This window comes from Macaca fascicularis, chromosome 13 (assembly GCF_037993035.2).
Source record: "Macaca fascicularis isolate 582-1 chromosome 13, T2T-MFA8v1.1".
Taxonomy (NCBI): domain Eukaryota; kingdom Metazoa; phylum Chordata; class Mammalia; order Primates; family Cercopithecidae; genus Macaca; species Macaca fascicularis.
This window is the reverse complement of record NC_088387.1, coordinates 97,196,966-97,213,832: the sequence shown is the minus strand read 5'-3', so window position 1 is coordinate 97,213,832 and position 16,867 is coordinate 97,196,966. Positions and strand designations below refer to the sequence as shown.

The window sequence follows — 16,867 nt, the reverse complement described above, 5'->3', positions numbered from 1 at the left end:
CGGTGTGACCAGCTATTCATTTCCTATCTCTCCTTTTCTCTTGCGTGTCATGTAGATCAGCAGGAAGAAGAGATGGAAGCAACGCCATGGACTTTCGTGTTCTTCAGAGTGTGGGTGGGCTTGGGCCTTGCAGTGAGAACAAGTATCACCCAGGATGGAGATGGGAGATAATGGGTGGGCGACAGGTGCCTCCTACTGCTGGCAGCAAGGAGAGAGTGAAGAAGCAGAATTTCCCTGGTCTAGACTAGAGTCTGGGTCATGGGCATGGCAGTGCTTGAGCTTTTGACCAGAAGCAAGTGGACGTGGATTTGAGCTTCGGGTAAGAAAGGAGACTTCTCTCCAGGGGCCATAGGGGCTGGCAGCTGAAGAAGGTGACTTGGCCCCTGTCTAGAGGGTGAATATAGGGTCAACCCAAGGCCATGAACTAGATGGAGCTGGGAGAGCCTGCTTGGTACTTTTAAATCTCAACATGTCAACCACAAATACCTCAAACACTGCTCACACCGTCATAAAATCTAGTTGCGAAATTTGTCCTGCGGCAGCCTTCTCCATCCCAGGCGCCCAGGCCCCATCTCCTGGCAGCAGGCAGCTCTCCCCATCCCCCGTCATGTCCCTCCTACAGCCCAAGGCAACAAGGCAACTCCCAGCAACCTTGGTGAACGAAGCACATCCTGCTGCCTGGGCTCCTGAGCTGTTTGCCGTGCTGTGGAGATGCAGCCTTCAGCCTTGGATACCCACCCACTCCTCTACTTGGGCGTTGTTTTCACAGGCTGCTCTTCCCTGTAGCTTCAGAGAAGTAGGTCAAGTAGGTTAACTTGCTTTGAGGGAGAAGTGCCAGGGGTTCAAGTCACGTAGCCTGGAGGCAGGAATCCTGGGTTCTATTTCTGACTTCACAGCTAATCCTCCGTGTGACAATCGTTAGGGGCCCATTCTCCCCTCTGGGTCTCCCTGGGCCCTTCTCTAGGTCCCACAATTTTTTTTTTTTTTTTTTTTTCTGAAACTGTATTCCCTGGACTGTCATCTTCTTCCCTCTTCCCTCCCTCTGGGAGTTGCTCTAAAGCCGTTGGCTGCTCAAGGCTGGCGCCCTGGGCAAGAGGGGCTGCAGTTGTTGTAGTTGATGAGGAGGAGATAAGAGGTTTTTGTGTAGACACAGTTGAGCTGATGGGGCCGTGTGAGGCTGGAGTGTCAAGAAGCCAGACTCCTATAACTACAGGACAGGCCCTGGTGATGTGATCACGAGGATGTGACGGGGATGCTGAAGCCCGGAATGCGAATGAGAGTTCCTGGGTTTTATGCAATGGATGTAGATTCCCTCCCACTTCTAAGCCTCCCTTTCTGTGTCATGCAGGGAAATTCAGTCTCTGGTTCATATGGAAACTTGGGACCTCACTGTGCTGCTTGCTCTTGGCAGAGGATATCATTTGAGCTGTCACAGCAGAGGACCACGTTTACCAGGGTGCACTTTGGCCAAAGAATAATAACCTTTCTAAGGTTTAGTTCCTCTGGCCTGACCAAACCAGTCCCAGGAGGCCCCTGGGTTCCAGTCAAGGTCACGAGGGAGGCCCACCATGGATGAGGCCTGGGGGAGCAGGGTGGAAATTAAGTGTCCAGGTGTGGTATGGATAGCCTGCAGCCCTCTCCAATCCCTACCCTCCAAACCCAGTGATGGGGGACATGAAACAGGTGAGGCAGAGGAGCAAATGCGGGTCAAGGGCGGGAAGGGGCATGAGGCTTTAGACTGCCAGGAACTCCGAACTGTACTTGACTTACAGCGCAGTTGTGATGGGCACATCAGTGTGTGCCACAAGACAGCATGGTGTGCTGGAAAGAAAATGGATTTTGGACGGAGCGTCCTGGGTTTGAATCTCTGCTTGCCCATGTACTAGAGAGTTGTCTGACCTCTCTGGGCTTCACTTTCCCAGATGTAAAATGGGAATGATAGTACTTACCTTGCACAGGTGCTGAGAGAATTCCATGAGACAGACAACCTGTGTAAAGTGCCTGGCATAGACCTACCATATTAGGACACTCAGTAAATGTGATGTCCTTTCCACTTGCCTGCCTGTCATACCCATCACCATGTTTTGGATTTCTGCAGCTAAAGTTAAGACCCTTTTTAAGATAGGAATCCCAATTCTCACTTTGCCTCCTTCTCATAGTTCACCTAAATGGCTGACTTTTGTTCAGTGCCTCTTCATGGGCGCACTATTCTGGAGAGCGGGACCCTAGAGTTCCGCCCTTCGGGTTTTTTGTTTTTGTTTTTTGTTTTTGGTTTGTTTGTTTTTGAGACAGAGTCTCGCTCTGTCACCCAGGCTGGATTGCAATGGTGTGATCATGGTTCACTGCAACCTCCGCCTCCCAGTTTCAAGCGATTCTCCTGCCTCAGCCTCCCGAGTAGCTGGGACTATGGGCGCCCGCCACCACACCCAGCTAATTTTTGTATTTTTAGTAGAGAAGGGGTTTCATCATATTAGCCAAGCTGGTCTTGAACTCCTGACCTTGTGATCTACCCACGTCGGCCTCCCAAAGTGCTGGGATTACAGGCGTGAGCCACCGTGCCTGGCCAGCCCTTCTGTTTTAGACTGTGAGCCCGAAGACTGTGCTCTTTCCCAGGCTCAGTTTCCTCATATACATAAAGCCACCATCGTCAACTTCTACAGCACTATTTCCTGCAAATATTTTGTCTAAACACCTTGACTGCACCTCAGAGAAGCTGGGTATGGGCCGGATTCCTTTGCCACTGAATACGTAGAGCCCAGAAAACAATGTTGGCTGCTGAGCCCCGGGGGGAGAACAGAGAATCAGAGCCTCTTTTCATGGTTCTCACAGGCCATATGACACACAGATGGGAGAAGCTGGCATCTGCAGGGCCAAAGGCCTCTGGCCAAGGCACCCATACCAAAGGGGACAGACTGGCCAAAGTGGCCTTATCCCTGTCTCCTTAGGAGCCACATTCTAGTGGGATCTGTTTGGTGGCACAGGTTGGGAGCATGGATGTGGAGGCCTGCTCCAGGCCTGGTTCAGTCATGAGGATCCGGGAGCACCCTCCAATGGCTGGTGCTAACTACAGTTGCCAGATAAAACACAGGTGGAATCTGAGTTTCAGAAAACAAACAAAAAATGTTTTTAGTATGTCTCACATACTGCCTGGGGCGTACATTAGAAATCAGTCCTTATATATTTGAAATTCAAATTACATTGGGCATCTTGTATTTTTATTTTTTTGAGACAGAGTCTTACACTGTTGCCCCGGCTGGAGTGCAGTGGCGCGATCTTGGCTCATTGCAACCTCTGCCTCCTGGGTTCAAGTGATTCTCCTACCTCAGCCTCCTGAGTAGCTGGGATTACAGGCACCTGCCATCATGCCTGGTTAATTTTGTATTTTTAGTAGAGACGCGGTTTTGCCATGTTGGCTAAGCTCATCCGCCAACCCTAGAGCTGACAGGAAGGCTTTTGGGTTGGGCGGTTTTACAGGGAAAATTTTCTCTAACAGCATTTTTCCTTTACTCTCACATCACAACAATCAACGCAGAAGAGTTGAGACCAAATGTGTGGGGGGTTTTCTCCACACACCAAGCAGCTGGGTGTCCTCTAATGCCGTTCTGACACTGAAAGATACTGTCAGATCCCACAGTTGAGGGCTCCGTCCCCAAGACTGTTCCCCCTAACACCAGTTGTAAGTCCAGACCTCCAGAACTTCTGACAAACTGGCTTCAAGTTGGGGTTCCCGTGACCCCCTCTTCGGGTTCAATTAATTTGCTGAAGGGGTTCGGAGGTACTGAAATTTGCAAAGGTCAGAGATGGTAGAGGAAAGAGTATGGTAAGTGTGGTGTGCAAGCCCATCTGGTGGGAGCACAGTTGAGGAGGGAACGGGAGGTGGAAGCCAGGTAGGAAAGGAAGTCTGGGGCCCTGTTGGGAGGACCTTGAGTGCTGTGCTGTTATGATAGACAGTTTTCCTCCACGATTCCTGGCTCATAACTCCCATAGACCTTGTTACAGTCTTTTGTTGTAATATTGAGTGTGTTAGGCCACAGGAAACAAAATCTTTCCTTCTCCTGCCCTCCTTTCAACTGCCCCAAGGCAGGACTCTAATCTTTCCTGGACTTTCCAATGGTCGTTCTTAAGATAATTCCCGGCCGGGCGCGGTGGCTCACGCCTGTAATCCCAGCACTTTGGGAGGCCGAGGCGGGCGGATCACAAGGTCAGGAGATCGAGACCACGGTGAAACCCCGTCTCTACTAAAAATACAAAAAATTAGCCGGGCGCGGTGGCGGGCGCCTGTAGTCCCAGCTACTCAGGAGGCTGAGGCAGGAGAATGGCGTAAACCCAGGAGGTGGAGCTTGCAGTGAGCTGAGATCGCGCCACTGCACTCCAGCCTGGGCGACAGAGCGAGACTCCGTCTCAAAAAAAAAAAAAAAAAAAAAAAAAAGATAATTCCCAGAGAGGTTCCCACCCTATACCCTGGGGGAAGGAATGTTGACGTTATGAAGCTTTCATAATAACCCAAGAGGACAGGGTTCAGGGAGCTTTTGGATACCTGAACATATCGAGGTTCCTGGACGGTGGCGCCTGGGGGAGGGCCTGGAAGCCCTGTGCCCCTCCCCCCACACCTGAATGGTTGTTTTTTCTCTTTCCCTTCACGAAACTCTTCCCTGCTCCTTATTTGAGCCTCCATAGTCATTATAAGATTTTATGATAATTTTGACATGTCTCCCCGCTCCTAAGTACCTTCTACAGTGTCTAGCGCGTCATAGGGAGTGATCGGTAAATGACTGATAGAAAGAACAAATTAAACCATCAGCCTTATAAGTCATCTAAACAGAGATCTATACTTCTCATGCAGAATTGACCATGTTTTTTTCTTGCCCAGTTATTTTTCTTTTTTTCTTTTCTTTTTTTTTTTTGAGTTGGTGTCTCGCTTTGTCACCCAGGCTGGAGTGCAGAGGCACAATCTCAGCTCACTGAAATCTCTGCCTCCCAGGCTCAAGGGTTTCCCCTGCCTCAGGTTCCCAAGCTGCTGGGACTACAGGCATGCACCACCATGCCCGACTAATTTTTGTATTTTTAGTAGAGATAGGGTTTCACCATGTTGGCTAGGCTGGTCTTGAACTCCTGATCGCAGGTGATCCTGCCTTGACCTCCCAAAGTGCTCAGATTACAGGTGTGAGCCACCACGTCTGGCCTCAAGTAATGTTTTTATCAGTATTCGTCTGGAATTCCTTGCTAGACCTTTCATTCTTTGAAGACAGACACTGCATTTCCTTCTGTACTGCAGACACCAATGTTTCATGAGTATATTTTGTGTTGAGCAGAATTGTGGGAAGGGAGTGTCTCTGGGTGATCATATCAAGTTAGAGCCGAGATTATTCTTCCTACTCCGGTTCAAGTCTGACTCTCAGTCAACCTCAAAGCCACCTGGCCTGGTCCTGGAACTGAAGAACAGAGACAGAGCTTATTTGTGAGATGCAGTGAGTGTGTGCCCAGGGGCGGGGGTCTAGACTAAATGTGTGTTCCAGGAACCATCCCAGGGTTTCCCTTGGGGCTGGCATGCTGCTAAGAGAGTCAAAGAGGTCAAGGAACAAGAAGAAAACCTGGAAACAGCAAGCGAGTGGGGCACGGGCAGGAGGTGGAGGCCCAGACCAGAGAAAAATAGGAAACATAAGTTTTGAGGGCAACAGACTGAGCACTGTTTCAAGAGTCTAGCAACCTGGATTCTTTCTCTGGCTCTGTCCCTGCCTTGAGCCATGAAGGAAGGAAAAAAATATTCATGAGTGCCCACTGTATCATTTCATGTAGATTTTATTCCAGTTTCCCAACAGTCCTGCAGGAAGCTGGGGTTGAGAGAGTAGATCACTGGCCTACAGACACACAGCCCAGCATAACAACATAAATTAACCTCTCAACATTAAAAGAAGTAAAATGAAGTTAAGTTCAGTTCTTAAATATCTTTAAGTTCCTTTCTTCTCTAACTTCTACTAGTATAATATTTCTACCAGTAGAAAAAACAAAACCAAACCCAAACAACTCTCAACCATGGGGCAAGAAGAACTAAGAAATCGATGTTGAAAGGCCAGGAGGGTCAGGAGAAGTGTCTCAGGCCTGTAATCCCAGCACTTTGGGAGGACGAGGCGGGCGGATCACTTGAGGTCAGGAGTTCCAGACCAGCCTGACCAACATGTTGAAATCCCTTCTCTACCAAAAAATACAAAAATTAACTGGGCGTGGTGGCATGCACCTGTAGTCCCAGCTACTCTGGAGGCTGAGGTGGAAGAATCGCTTGAACCCGGGAGGCGGAGGTTGCAGGGAGCCGAGATCGCTCCACTGTACTCCACCCTGGGCGAGAGTGAGACTCTAGGTCGAAAAAAAAAAAAAAAGACAGGGGAACGTGTTCAATGTAGAGAAGGCTGGATGAGAAGCCCAGGAAAGTCCTGAGCTAGCTTAGGAGAGATCTTCAGGTGTGGGGCGTAAGCATGAGCCCCTGCCTCTCTGTGCCTCTTCCTCACAGGGTCACGGCAGGTGCAGAGCTGGAATTCAAGTCGGCCCTGGGGCTCAGCTAGAGAGGATCCTGGCGGCAAAGCTTGCGAATTACACATATAAATCGGGGAGAGGAAAAGCAAGCGGACTTCCTGCAGCCCTTGGGGGTTGGGAGTGGGGTGCGTTTCCTGCGTCCCTGACCCAGGAAGGACGCTGTTTGGTGGTAGCAAGCACCTAGCCAGAGTGGCTGGGCACCTAGCAAGAGAGTAGCTCGTAGGGCGCAGCTGAGGGCTGGAGGGCTTCATCAGAGAATGGCGCTCAGCTAAGGTAGCCAGGAGAGGGTGGAGGTTATCCCCCAATTCCCATCCTTGCACCCCCGGCTTAGCCCACGCAGCCTGGACAGAACTGGAGGAGGGGTGCACCTGCAGCTCCCAGCGCCCCGGCTGACCTCGAGGACCCCAGGTTAGGGAGAGCTTCCGAGCGCTCCGACAGGAGCAGGGAGTTGGGATGGGTAGCTCCGCAGGTGCACGCCGCAGCCCTTAGGGCGACAGCCTCGGAAAACGCGCATCTCAGGCTGTGGGTTTCTGGGGGGCGGGGCGCAGGGGCGGGGCGGGGCGAGGGGCTCGCAGCGGCCGCGGGTTGGCCGAGCCGGGAGGGAGGGGCATTATATTAGCATAGCCCCCGCCCCCTGCGCGCAGCCGGGCCCAGCAACCCGAGCGGAGGCGGCCGCGGCCAGCCCGGCGCTGAATGGGCTGGCTGTGCCCGGCTCCGTCCCGCCCGCGGCCGGCCCCCGCGTCTGCTCCCTCCCCTCCCGGGCTCCTGTCGGCCGCCGCCAGCCCCCGCCCCGACTGTGAATGAAAGGCGGGCGCCGCAGAGGGCTGGCTGGGAACGCCGCTGCGACGCCGGCCTCCCGGGAGGCGCGCGCCCCGCCGAGATGTACGGTAAGGAGGGCTCCGCGCCCGGGCCCGAGCCCGCGGGGGCGACTCCGCAAACTTCCCGGGCGCGAACCATTGTCCCCCTGCGCGGCCCCGGCGCGGGGCCAGGCAGCCGACCCGGTGCCCGGCGGGGCTGTTGCGGTTGCTCTCTGCGCGCGCGTCTGCGCTGCGAGGACAAAGATGCCTCGGGCCGGGGACCCTGGGGTCCTCTCCAGGCCCGGCGCGTGTTGGTGCTGGGCGGTGGTCCTTCGGGGGGCGGAGGCTCAGGGGAAAGCGGGTCTCCCGAGCCGAGCAGACCGGGAGTGCTGGAGGAGGTGGTCGTGTGGCAGCATTTGCGAAATTAACAAAAGCGGTTTGTGCCTGGTAGTTTTCTGCGGGAAGCCGGTCCAGGGCTGAGGGAGACGCCCGCGGCCGGTCGTCTGCGCGGCTCAGAGAAGGCGGGAGGCGGCGCCGAGGCCCGGGAAGCAGTCAGTGGCCGAGTCTCGTCTCGCCGGCCTGAATGGACTCGGCCTCTGCCTGCCCCTGCCGCCCTGCGGGATCCAGGTTCCCCAACTTCCAGATTTGTCCTCCGCAGTGATGAAGGGAGGAGACGCTGCTGAGAGTGCAGCACAGCCCTGACCTCTCCCCGCCTCCACTGCCATCCCCTCAACTGCCGTGCAACAGTTAGCCAGACCCTCACGATGCACGGCTCTGCTTGATCATTTGCCAGGAATCCTTCTGGTTTTGCAGGCAGTGTGGGTGAAGAAGAGAGAGGGCGTTGGGTCCCACAGTGCAGCTCTGATGAATGGAGCACTGGAGACCTAGACCAGTCTCAGAATGGACTGCATTCCCGAACCTGCAGCCCATCAAGGGCTGTGCGTGAGTGTGTGATCCCAGTAGACGTAAGTCCATTGAAAACCCAGGTCTCTGGCAGCTCTTCTAGGGCCAGCAAAAGAATTGAAGCTGTGCTCACCTCCCACCCCCACTGCAAGGTATGGGCTCAGGCTGCACTTGAGGGGTCAGTGTTTGGAGAAGATTGCTTTCCCAATTTAACCCATCATTGAGGCTGCTCGGCTGCTCAGCTGCCTCGCTCCTGGAACAGACTGTGAGTCACAAAGTTTGTTAGAGGCAGAGGAAACTGAGAGCCTGGTGGAAAGGCTCAGCAATTGGTGGGCCCCCCTACTGAGAGAGAGAGAGAGAGAGAGAGAGAGAGAGAGAGAGAGAGAAAGAAAGAGAAAGAAAGAGACTGACTCAACTTTTTCATCAGTCTCCTTCCCTGCCCAGTTGCTCAAAAATACATTTGCATTTCTGATCCAGGGTGAGACATCAGCAGGTCCCCTCAGCAAGTACCATTTCTCTTGGACCAAGTGGGGGGAGGGGGAGGTTGGCCTGAGAGGCTGTGCTGCTGACCACTGGGGACTCTGGGGAAAGGTAACAAGGCGGTTGTGCTTTATAAGCCAGAGGTTGTGAGCTATATATATATATATATATAGATAGATAGATAGATAGATAGATATATTTTTTACTCTCTCTGTTTTACCCCTATTCTTTTCTGCAGAGGGAGCAGCCTGAAGCTGCAGATCATTTGACAAAAGCATGTGACTGCAGGGGCACCTGCAGTGGGGAAGGAGTTAGGACAGGCTCATCAGAATGGGTCAGAATTAGGAACTGGGTTCTGCTGGACTGCCTCATTGTACTTAGCCCCAGATAATTTGAGATATCTGAAGGTGGGGGTCCCAGGCTGCCTCTGTTGTATGAAGCAAGACAAGGAAGAGCTGGATAGTCAGAAAGGTGAACTGGGGAGCCAATGCATCTGGGTGCTATTTTCAGACACATCACAGATTTTCATTTTTCTTTTATATTTTTATTTCCCCAGATGCAAACAGAGATGGTATTTACCCTGAATGATTCATAGAAAGATTGTAATGGAGGAATCCTCTGGGCAGTTGCCTGCGGCAAAGGAAAGTCACACCAAGCTTGGGTGGGAAATTATTACTGAGTTGCTGGGTGCAGAGTCTGATCTTAGGAGGTGTGGGAGGGAGCCCACTCCCCCGGTGAGGACTCAGCTGCCTGGATTTTAACATATTCCTGACTTTCATGAAAAGAAAGGGTTTGTGTGATATTTAAAGTCATTTTCTCACCAGAAATCAATAGTGATGAAAAAAAGTGAGTAAGGAGGTCGAGGGGGAGCATGGAATTACGGACTTCTTATAATTGCTATTTTCTTCTTGTTTTACAAGTTATTTTTCCAGAGTGACACAGATGGAACAGGGCAGAATGAAAACAGGGGCCTCCTGGCACTGTGCTTCTCCCCCTCCCACCTCCTAGCCTCCCCCATGTGTCCTATAAAGGCTCATTAGAAAAATACCACCAGGGGTTTTATTAACTGATGGGCAGAGAGGCCCCCCTGTGGAGCCAAAAGTCACCTAAGAGCTTTAGGTAAAGGTGTCCCTTGTCCACCCACCTTGGTGACTTGTGCCACTATAAATTTGTCTTCCCATCTTTCCAGCTCTGGAGGATCTCCCATCCTTCCTCCTCCTCACCCTGCCTCTGCCCTCCACAGCTCAGCCTTCTTCATTCTGCTTATGGGAGACTGGGAGCCCCATGTCTTTGCTGAAGGACACAGTGCTATCCAGGATAGAAGGAATCCTTGTTCTGGGGTCATCCCATCTTAATCCAGGAGCCCTTTGATGGCTGGGTGACTTTAGGCAAGTGGGATTGTCATTCAGAATTAAATCCCTGTATACAAAAGTGAAATGCATGTCTGTCTACCTTCCAGGTCCGTTGTGAGCATCACAAGAGGTTCCGAGCTCCTGAAACTGGTTGCTCAAGAGCCTGTCCCCTTTGGGCCCCCTTGGACCTGTTCCCTCCTCTCTTCTCTGCCAACTCGGGCACAGGCCTGTTTGTATCACCTGCCACCCCCGCTTACACTCGCACATCACCTCGACTGTGCCAGTGCCAGGCCGCTGAGCCACTTCTCTTTCTCAGACTCACCCCAGCTGTCTCCTCACCACTCAGTCATCCCTAAACCCATCGCTTTCTGGAAATGGCTCTCCAAAAGGACACAGTGACTGCCCACAGTTTTGTGTGGGAATCCTATGAAGGCAGATTGACAAGGGACATGAAAAAATGAAAGCATTTTTACTGGGGTGGGAAGATCATTAGCAAATTCTCTGCAAAAATGGATTCCCATGAGCTTTTCCTTTTGTTAGTATTATACAGCTAAGGCTGGGCGCGGTGGCTCACGCCCGTTATCCCAGCACTTTGGAAGGCTGAGGTGGGCAGATCACCTGAGGTCAGGAGGTCAAGACCAGTCTGGCCAACATGGCGAAACCACGTCTCTACCAAAAGTACAGAAATTAGCCGGGCATGGTGGCAGGCACCTATAATCCCAGCTACTCAGGAGGCTGAGGCAGGAGAATCCCTTGAACCCGGGAGGCGGAGGTTGCAGTGAGCTGAGATTAGCGCCATTGCACTCCAGCCTGGGAGACAAGAGCGAGACTCTGTCTCAAAAAAAAAAAAAAAAAAAATTATACAGCTAAGAGTTTCCCTGTTGCTCTCATGTGGGCTGGAGAATCCCATTTCCCCACTGAGGTGAGACAGAGCTCTGAGAAATGCCACCCTCTGAATTAGGGCAGCCAGCTAGGAGGGACATTTGGAAAGGATTTCCCCAACCACAGTCTGCGCACCCCGATCCCACTAACACCAAAGCTGCCCTAATTCTTCCTCACCGCTGAGTGCTGCCTCATCCTCAGCAAATGCCTCTCGTCCCGCTTAGTGGTTGAGAATGCTGACTGTAAGGAAATAGCAACAGCAAACAACTTTTTGAAAATGTGCTTGGGCTGGGCACAGTGGATCAGGCCTGTAATCCCAGCACTTTGGAAGGCCAGGGTGGGTGGATCACCTGAGGTCAGGAATTTGAGACCAGCCTGGCCAACATGGTGAAACCCCATCCCTGCTAAAAACACAAAATTAGTCAGGCATGGTGGCACACACCTGTAATTCCAGCTACTGGGGAGGCTGAGGCAGGAAAATTGCTTGAACCTGGGAGGCGGAGGTTGCAGTGAGCGGAGATAGCATCACTGCCCTCCAGCCTGGTCAACAGAGCAAGACTCCATATCAAAACAAAACAAAACAAAACAAAAAACCACACCAAAAATGTGCTTGACGGAATCCTGTTTGGTGAGTGAGACTGATGCCAGAAGGGTGGAGAAACTACAGGGCAAGGCAGGCTCCCCCTGAGGGGCAAAGTCTTACCTCTGCAGAAATCTCCATGGATGCCCTGCTCCTCCTCACGGGCGATCCCACAGCACATGTGCGCATGTGCACACACATGCATCAGCCTCCTCCCCCAGATCCTGAGGTTTCTGCAGCCCCAAGATGCCAGGTATGGTCTGTGCATGTGGGAGCTGTGTGCCCTTCCCCCTCCTACCCACCACTCCAACTCTTTTATTCCCCGTGAGAAGGGGGCCAGGTGAGCCTGTTTTCTCTCTTGCTGCTCACAGTTCAGTGAATACAAGTGGTCACAGTTTTTTCTTGTACATAAATAAAAATAAAAAAGGTAATATTATATTACAGAAAATCTGGAAAAGAGTGGAGAAAAAAAATCATCCACAATTTACCCATTTAAAGCAAACTTCTATATATGACATCAATTACCGCTCTGGTTTTATGTTCACCTCCTCCAGCCCTTTCCTTGCTATTTCTTTTTGATCCTGGCTTCAAGGAGCACCAAGAACCCCACAGCCTAGGTCTGAACCCTAGCTCCGACCCTCGGGTAATCTTGAACTCGAGCATTTCTGAGCCTCTTTCCTGCCTCTGGAAAGATGACAGCAGTGTTTATCTCATGGCAGAGATGAATTAGGATAAGAGAGCTGCCCCCACTTTCCCTGCCCCTTTTCTTAACTCTCCTTTCTCTGTTTCCTAGTTAGTTTTTTTAAAATTTTTTAATTATTTATTTATTTGAGACAGTCTTGCTCTGTTGCCCAGGCTGGAGTGCAGTGGCGTGGTCTTGACTCACTGCAACCTCCACCTCCCAGGTTCAAGCAGTTCTCCTGCCTCAGCCTCCCGAGTAGCTGGGATTACAGGCGCGTGCCACCACGCCTGGCTAATTTTTGTATTTTTAGTAGAGATGGGGTTTCACCACATTGGCCAGGCTGGTCTCGAACTCCTGACCTCACACTGATACGCTCACCTTGGCCTCCCAAAGTGCTGGGATTACAGGTGTGAGCCACCATGCCTGGCCCTTAATTTTTCTTTTAAAGGCAAAAATAAAACAAATAAGAATTTTTGTTCCATAAGATTAAGAACAGTACTGTGATACCGTTCCTTGTATCAAACAAAGGAAAAATGTAAACAATCATCTAATCCCTCCAGAAAATCTAGAAAATACAGTAAACTATAAACATAACGTTTACTCTTCTAGTATCTTTCTTTCCATGCGTTTGTTTAGGTGGTTGGAACCATTCATTATTTTAGAGACAGGATCTTACTCTCCCCCAGGCTGGAGTGCAGTGACACTATCATGGCTTACTATAGCCTTAACCTCCTGAGCTTAATTGATCCTCCTGCTTCAGCCTCCTGAGTAGCTGGGACTACTCAGGAGCATGTTCAACCATGCCCAGCTAATTTTTTGTTTTTTGTAGAGATGGGGTCCCACTATATTGCCCAGGCTGGTCTTGATCTCCTGGCCTTAAGCATTTCTCCCACCTCAGCCTCCCAAAGTGCTGGAATTACAGGCATGAACCACCACACCTGGCCTGAAATCATTCATTTTAAAACGTTTCGTATCCTTTTTTTTTTTTTCCACTTGGCACTAGAATATAAGCATGCCCCACAAGTTAGTATGCTCGTTGGCTATCATTTTTAATGTCTATGTAATGGTGCACTGAAAGGATGTATAATTTTGTTATTGTACATTTAGGGGTGTTTCTGTATTACTGCCCCTGGAGAAGTACTTGGTACTCAAAGCTTTCTGTGAACTTTGGAATTTTTCCCTAGACTGTAGCCCTTCTAATGGATTGGTCAAGGTATATAAACATTTTAAGACTAGTTACATATTGTCCAATTATTTTCACTTTGTATCCATTATACTTCTCCTAGCAGTTATAAAATCACCTATCTCCCTGTACTCTCAAGAGCATTCAAGATTAAGATTTTTTTCCCCAGTACTTGCTAATTTGATAGAAAATGTATATCACTTTAACTTGCATTCTTTATTATTAGTGAAACACTTCTTTATCTTCTAACTATTTGCGTGTTAGTGAATTGTCATGGGAGTATGAGTTATTAACTACTTGCTTGTCTTTTGCTGTCTGCTCTGTGTTTGGAAGGGATATAGACTAGGGATATAAGCTATCAAGTATTTATGGAATAGCAGCTATGTATGATACTACAGAGGCCATCATGAGGGATGGAAGAATATGCAAAAGTAGTTTCTGTCAAGAACATTAGAATTTAACTGGGCAAACAAGTTATAAAACATGCAAACAATTAAATGATACAAAGTTCGGTAAAATTGTACTGTTCTGCAAAGCGGAATGGAGTTACTCATCAGGTGTTCAGCCAGCAGTATCTTGAAGTGGAAGAGACCCGTGCTAGGTGGAGTCATCTGGGCAGGCTTCAGAAGCAACAGCCATTTCTCCTCTACCGAGGAGTAGAGGAGAAGGGAGGTGGGTGTGGCTGGTGGAGGCACCAATGTGAGGAAGTGTGTGTGGAGGTGGGGATGGAGAAGACCTGTCCAGGGAGAGTCGGGGGGCTCGCTGGGTTTGAGCAGAGTTTAAGGGGAGAATTATGTGATAGATGAAGAGATAGGCCAGTTGCGGTGGGTCACACCTGCAATCCCAGCACTTTGGGAGGCCAAGGCAGGCAGATTACCTGAGGCCAGGAGTTCGAGACCAGTCTGACCAACCTTGTGAAACCACATCTCTACTAAAAAAAAAATACAGAGGCCGGGCGCGGTGGCTCAAGCCTGTAATCCCAGCACTTTGGGAGGCCGAGACGGGCGGATCACGAGGTCAGGAGATCGAGACCATCCTGGCTAACACGGTGAAACCCCGTCTCTACTAAAAAAAATACAAAAAAAAACTAGCCGGGCGAGGTGGCGGGCGCCTGTAGTCCCAGCTACTCGGGAGGCTGAGGCAGGAGAATGGCGTAAACCCGGGAGGTGGAGCTTGCAGTGAGCTGAGATCCGGCCACTGCACTCCAGCCTGGGCGACAGAGCAGACTCCGTCTCAAAAACAAAAACAAAAACAAAAACAAAAAACAAAATTAGCGGGGTGTGGTGGTGCATGCCTGTAATCCCAGCTACTTGGGAGGCTGAGGTAGGAGAATCACTTCAACCTGGGAGGTGGAGGTTACTGTGAGCCGAGATTGTGCCACTGCATTCCAGCCTGGGCAACAAGAGTGAAACTCTGTCTCAAAAAAAAAAAAAAAAAGATAAGGCGATAATGTCAAGATAAGGAGTTTGCACTTATTCCTGTGAGCAGTGGGAGCCATTGATGGTTTGAAACTGTCGAAGGACTGATTTGCTCAAGTGATGTGAAGTGAAATCAAGCTGGGGGCAGCTGTGCAGGGTGGTGGGAGGTGATATGAAAATGAAGAGAAGCAGAGGAGGAGACAGTTATTGCAGCCACAGGTGGTGGCCTAAGGAGCAAGAAAGCTTTGGACCACAAGTTTCTGTGCATATGCAAAGGATGATGTTGGCTCCTTTAAAAAAAAAGCTCTTTGTGGGGGTGCAGGGGTAAGGGTGAGGAAAAGGTGAACTGAAACTTAAAAAAATTTTTTTCCATGGTACCTAAAATGGGGGTTATATAAGCAGTTATTTTTAAAAAGTTGATTTTAAAATAGAAAATAAATTACCTAGAGTTATACATTTATTCTGAAGAAGATTTGGGGCATATGTTTTACACACACATGACAATACATAAAGAGATCAAAGCAAAGAAAATCTTAGACAAAAAAAAAAGCCAGGAATAAAGTCATTTCAGAGAAAAAAATGCATATAAGCAGGCCATGTTGCAAATTCCATTTTGAGCTTACTGTAGGCCAAAATTAAGAAGGGGAAAGTCATTTACAAGATTCATTAGCATTGTAAAATTAATGAGATTGCCTAGGACGAATACAGCTTTTTTGGGATGCTAAGATTTGAGAGGAATTCATCCTAGAAGAGGAGATACTGCCTAAACCTTGGTCTAAATTAGATATTTCTTTTGAAAATATAGTCATCTTAATCTGCTCTTTATCTATTTGCATGGTATTAGGATTGGTCCAAATGCGAGTTTGTGGAGAGGTTGAGTGACTGATTTCCCTCGGTGGAATTGCCACTGACCCTGCTCTCGGCTGCCTCCTGGTTTGCTCACAGAGGCTCCAGCCCCTTTGCAATTGTGGATATGATTTCTCTTTTTTTCCTTCTTTTTTTTTTGAGACCGAGTCTCACTCTGTTGCCCAGGCTGGAGTGCAGTGGCGCGATCTCAGCTCACTGCAACCTCTGCCTCCTGGGTTCAAACGATTCTCATGCCTCAGCCTCCCAAGTAGCTAGGACTACAGGCGTGAGCCGGCATGCCTGGCTAATTTTTTTGTATTTTTAGTAGAGACAGGGTTTCACCTGTTGGTCAGGCTGGTCTTGAACTCCTGACCTTAGGTGATCCACCCCCCTCAGCCTCCCAAAGTACTGGGATTACAGGCGTGAGCCACCGTGCCTGGCCTGATTTTTCTTTTGATAGATGATGTGATCTTCTGAGATCTCTCACTGAGAAGCTGTTCTTGCTTTCACCATCTCAGGAGGCCATCTGGTCACACTCCTTTGCATACCATATTTTAATTCACCGTATGGCCATTCATCACTAATATTTCTCTTGTTTGTTTCCCCTAGTAAACTGTAAGCTCCATGAAAGCAGAGAATACATTTCTCTTTTGTGGTTTTTTTTGAGACACAGTCTCGCTGTGTCACCCAGGCTGGAGTGCAGTGGCGCAATCTCAGCTCACTGCAACCTCTGCCGCCCGGGTTCAAGTGATTCTCCTGCCTCAGCCTCCCAAGTAGCTGGGATTACAGGCGCGCACCACCATACCTGGCTAGTTTTTGTATTTTTAGTGGAGACGGAGTTTCACCATGTTGGCCAGGCTGGTCTTGAACTCCTGACCTCAGGTCATCCGCCCACCTCGGCCTCCCAAAGTGCTGGGATTGGCTGGGTTTGGCGGCTCATTCCTGTAATCCCAGCCCTTTGGGAGGCTGAGGTGGGTGGATCACCTGAGGTCAGGAGTTCGGGACCAACCTGGCCAACATGGTGAAACCCTGTCTCCACTAAAAATACAAAAATTAGCTGGGTGCGGTGGCACATATCTGTAATCCCAGCTACTCAGAAGGCTGAGGCAGGAGAATCGCTTGAACCTGGGAGGCAGAGGTTGCAGTGAGCCAAGATCACACCACTGCACTCCAGCCAGGGCAACAAGAGTGAAACTTAGTCTCCAAAAAAAAAAAA

At 50.0% G+C, this 16,867-nt stretch overlaps 1 protein-coding gene and 1 long non-coding RNA gene across 5 annotated transcripts in view; both read left to right on the top strand.

The window, feature by feature from the left end:
* The first annotated feature begins 6,672 nt into the window (after positions 1-6,672).
* The window catches only part of EFR3B (EFR3 homolog B), a 115,118-nt gene continuing 104,923 nt past the window's right edge, over positions 6,673-16,867 (top strand). For 2 of the 4 annotated variants that reach the window (XM_074012209.1, XM_065527340.1), the window contains exon 1: positions 6,673-6,936. Coding sequence is in view for 1 of the 4 variants with exons in the window: in XM_045369682.2 (XP_045225617.1) it covers positions 7,409-7,415 (7 nt within the window). In the remaining 3 variants the exon portion in view is untranslated. Of the gene's footprint in view, positions 6,937-7,170; positions 7,416-16,867 lie in introns of those variants that run through there. The other 2 variants (XM_074012208.1, XM_045369682.2) reach the window with 1 other exon arrangement.
* Positions 8,164-9,353, top strand: LOC141408367 (uncharacterized). The gene is made up of 2 exons (XR_012422598.1): positions 8,164-8,380; positions 9,265-9,353. It is a non-coding gene; the product is annotated as an uncharacterized lncRNA (long non-coding RNA).